The sequence below is a fragment of the Nanorana parkeri genome, unplaced genomic scaffold (assembly GCF_000935625.1).
Source record: "Nanorana parkeri isolate BGI_ZX_2015 unplaced genomic scaffold, ASM93562v1 scaffold1252, whole genome shotgun sequence".
Taxonomy (NCBI): Eukaryota; Metazoa; Chordata; class Amphibia; order Anura; family Dicroglossidae; genus Nanorana; species Nanorana parkeri.
Window position 1 is genome coordinate 348,551 of NW_017307520.1, and position 4,181 is coordinate 352,731.

Sequence of the window (4,181 nt, forward strand, 5' to 3'; positions counted from 1 at the left end):
TACCATGCTGTTTAACTGCTACAGTTAAATTAAATATTAATTTTGTATAGATGACCAAATAGTTGTGCTTTCACTGAAGGGTGAGTTAATTCCTTGCGGGATCTCAGTGGCAGTGCTGACATGTCGCAGGCTATATTGATCTTTACGTGAATTCACTGAATAAATAATGGTTGCCATAGTAATTGAGGACTCATGACAAGCTGAGAAGCAGGGAAAATTCCAGATCGCTTCATGTTTCACGTTTGGCACATAACCACACCAATGTTGTATAAATTTGTTATCTACAATTTAAAAAGAAAATACAGAAGAAAGATAAAAGGTTTAGGTATCTACTTTTATTTACAGTACAATTTATATATCTGCACATAATAATTCATTTATTGGGGGAAACCTATATCATTGTAGACAGTAAATAGGGACCTTTGCTTTTATGTTGAAATAGACTGACCAAGTAAATCCAGTGGAAAAGAATGACTGATTTCAACTAACTGACTTCAATTGTTAGGTGCTATTTAGTATATTTAGATAAATGTTATCAGTCTGAACACATTTTAAGAAATGTGCCTATTTGTTGTACTTAAACAATACTCTCATATGCAACACTTGATCAGCTAATGTGGCCTGGAGGCTGGCCACACCCCTTTTATCACTGTGTGGACTTATCTTACTGTAAAGGGTGAGGCCACTAGTTTCGGGAGGGAATGGGTGAATAACCTCAGAAGCTCTATACTTGTGGCATAGTTGAATGACCCAGGTATAGAGGCTCCAAGACACCCCCCAAGAAAGTATGACCTGACATGCCTAAAGGTGCCTACTGTCTCATCAAACAGGATCTTTAGCATCATATTTGCGTTTATGTAAGCTTTAACGACTTTGGTGCCACAACCTATTTCCCTTTAAAGCAGAACTTTGACCTGAAAACATATATTTGCCAGGGTACCCAGAAAATGAACTATAATATAGCTTGTACATGTCTCACTTGCCAAAAAATTATTCTTTATGTAACATCTGTTTTCAAACCAACTGCTTGCTGCCCATATGCAGTGCACTGTACATTTGTATAAAGACTAAACAATTTTGTTGAGATTGTGGGATTCTTGTGAGCAAGATTTCTGTCACTAACAGACTTACCTACAAATGCAAAAGGAAGGTGCTGGCTGCCAGTAAAAGTTCAAGGTAATTGGCATACGCAACTGTGGAGATAGAAAGAGCACGAAGCTACAAAAAGGGAACAGCTCCTGACCTGTTCACCAACCGGAGTCCTAATAAAAACCTTATAATTTAAAGGGTTTCTAAACACTCCGTTTTTTTGCCTATATCTACTGCAAGCAAGCAGTAGATATAGGCAAAAAGTTTAAAAAAAACGCTTTAACAGCGGTTAAAACTTACCCTGTTTTCGCCGCGCGCTGCTGCCCGAGAATCCAAAACTGCTCGGGCCGCCGCAAAGCATCTTGGGGCGGGCGCATGCGCAGTTCGGGTTTTCGGCGGGGAGATGAGCAGAGATGCAAGGTAAGTCTATGGACGCATGCTGGATCGGAAGTGCCAGCAAACAGAGAGGAGTCAGCGCTGGATCGGAGAGCCGCCGCACCGCTGGAGGGACAGATGAAAACATCAGGAAAGAAGAGGAAGATCGGATTAAGAAACCTCATTTAAGGTAAGTGAGGTAAAGTTTTGACTTTAGTGTCACTTTAAAGTACAGGGAAACATGACTCTTCATTTCTCCTACAATGCAGCACTCAATGCTTGAACAGCCAGTTGCCAGGCTTGAGTGCTGCCATTAGGGATGGGGGGTAGTGTCCATATCAGCTCTAGGTTTGTTCAGAGATTTGTGAAAGCAAATGTAAGTGCCAGCTATGCGGCAAACCTGTTGCTTTGGTTTAAAATATAAAAACTTTATTGTTATTCAGGTAAGAAATATCAGATATGATTATTTTCTAAATTTACATTCAACCAGCATGTGATGTTCTTGGCCCCTTTTCACATTTTCCTGTTACTCCTTAACTACCTGTTAGATTTAGATTTATTTGTATCATTGAAATGTACACTCACAAGTAAATTAGTCAGACAAACCCAAGGTTTTAATGAGAGTCAACATAAGAGAAGCATGTGTGCCATTCTCTCTCACTCTTCACTCTCTTTCCTCTCACTTTCAATAAATATATATAGATATATATAGATCTATATATCTATATAGATCTATATATCTAAATATAGATATATATAGATATATAGATCTATATATATCTATATATATAGCATAGAGAGGGTGAGACACTGTGATTGTTGGACAAATGTGAATGAGGCCAAAACAATTTTTTTTGTATGTGTACTTTTTAAAATATATTTAAAGTGTAAATCCGGGATTTTAAAAAGCTAACCCTTGCAGTGGAGGGTTGTAACCCTCCACACTACAAGGATAAACTGCTTGTTTTGGCTAGGGAGCTATACTCACTTAATCCTCGGTCCAATCTGGCTGCGACTACTCGTCCCCACAGCCTCTTCTCCCTGGGCTCTGGCGGTCTAAGGATCCATGACACCATCATGTCGAATACAGTGTATTGGATGTGAAGACGCTGAGAAACATACAACAGCCGGAGCGGAGGGGGAAAGAGGTGAGCGATTATTGCCAGAGGACCGAAGATCGAGTGAGTATTTTTCCTTTATTATCGGCGCAAGAGAAAAATGAGCAGGTAACCCTTGCAGTGTGGGGGTAGCCCTACTGAAAGGATTAACTTTTAAACATTCTGGAGTTGTTCTTTCAAATAAATAATTTGAAAGAAAGTGATATTGCATATTCAGTATATCACATATATCAATCTATCTAAAAAAATGTAATACCACACAGGCATGCATTATCTACCGTGCATGGCCATTACTAATAACAGATGGTGGGAGAAAAAGTATTTCCTACTAATGCATGATACTGTAGATTTCCCCTGCATAGCTTTTTGGAATCTACTTCTATGGGTTGCACACCTTGGCCCTAGAAAATTTGTCAGAATGAATGCATGAGGATGCTTGATATGCGTGTTTTGCTTTTGACATCAGTTTGAGATCCTTCTGAGATTATTTAGAATTTATTGCAGGTGCAGTTGACCTGCATTTTACATTCTTTCGCTGCTTTTGCATTTACATAGACCAGGGGTAGTCAAACTTCAGCCCTCTAGCTGTGGTGAACCTACAAATCCCATCATATATCTGCCTCTGGAAGTCATGCCTGTGGATACCCCTGGCATAGACCATAGTATGCTTTTTGGTGTTTTAAATATTTATTGACTCTCGGAGTGCTGGCAGTTCCATTCTAATTGCTAAGAGTTCGGATGTTTGTGCAAGAAAATATGTGAAGTTAACATACCAAAAGATTTTAGTTATTACAATTGTATTTTTTTATATATACATTACTGAGTTCCGGTGTATTTTTCTTATATTTGCCTGAAGGTTATCATCAAATAAGCCCACCATTATTCTGTATGCATATAGTTATATGGTTTTTTAAAACTGCCAAAGCAGTCACATTGCCAATTTCACAGTAAATTAAAATAATATGAATAACATAAAAAGTCTGTAACTAATACCCTTTTTTTTATTTATAGAACGACATGGCCTAAAAGAACCAAAGAAGGTAAATGAACTACATAACAAAATAATGTGTTGTTTAAAAGATCACTTAGCTTTAAATATTCAAAGTAAAGGACAACAACTAGATACTGCCACAGCATTAAGTGTTCTAACAGATCTGCGTGCTCTTTGTACATTGGGACTTCAACGCATATTTTACTTGAAGCTGGAAGATTTGGTACCGCCACCTCCTGTAATTGAAAAGTTATTTCTAGACACTTTGCCTTTTTGAAGATGGTGAAACAGCGCCGATCCACCATATCATGAACCACAAGAATTTTAGTGATCTTAAAATATTTTAGTGAAACACACTGAATTATCTGTTTGTATTGTTCAAAGTAGGTTAAACCTGATTGAAAATAAAGTAGTATTCATGAAAAATAGGTGCTAGAAAGTATGCGCCATAAGATGCCAGACTTTAAAGTAGACCTGAACTAAAACATTGAAGATTTGCCATGTTATAGGGAACATTTACAAATATTAATTGCAGCTAAGCAGTAAGGCTAAAAACTACCTTTTGCCTCGGATTTCTACTGAAATGTAGCTATGGGGCTGTAGACACT

The 4,181-nt window shown here is 37.9% G+C and overlaps 1 protein-coding gene across 1 annotated transcript in view; it reads left to right on the forward strand.

Moving 5' to 3' along the window:
* Positions 1-3,893, forward strand: part of NR4A3 (nuclear receptor subfamily 4 group A member 3) — a 29,354-nt gene extending 25,461 nt beyond the window's left edge. The window contains exon 7 of the mRNA XM_018568851.1: positions 3,594-3,893. Coding sequence (XP_018424353.1) covers positions 3,594-3,850 — 257 coding nt within the window. The 3' untranslated portion in view covers positions 3,851-3,893. The remainder of the gene's footprint in view (positions 1-3,593) is intronic.
* The last annotated feature ends 288 nt before the right edge of the window (positions 3,894-4,181 follow it).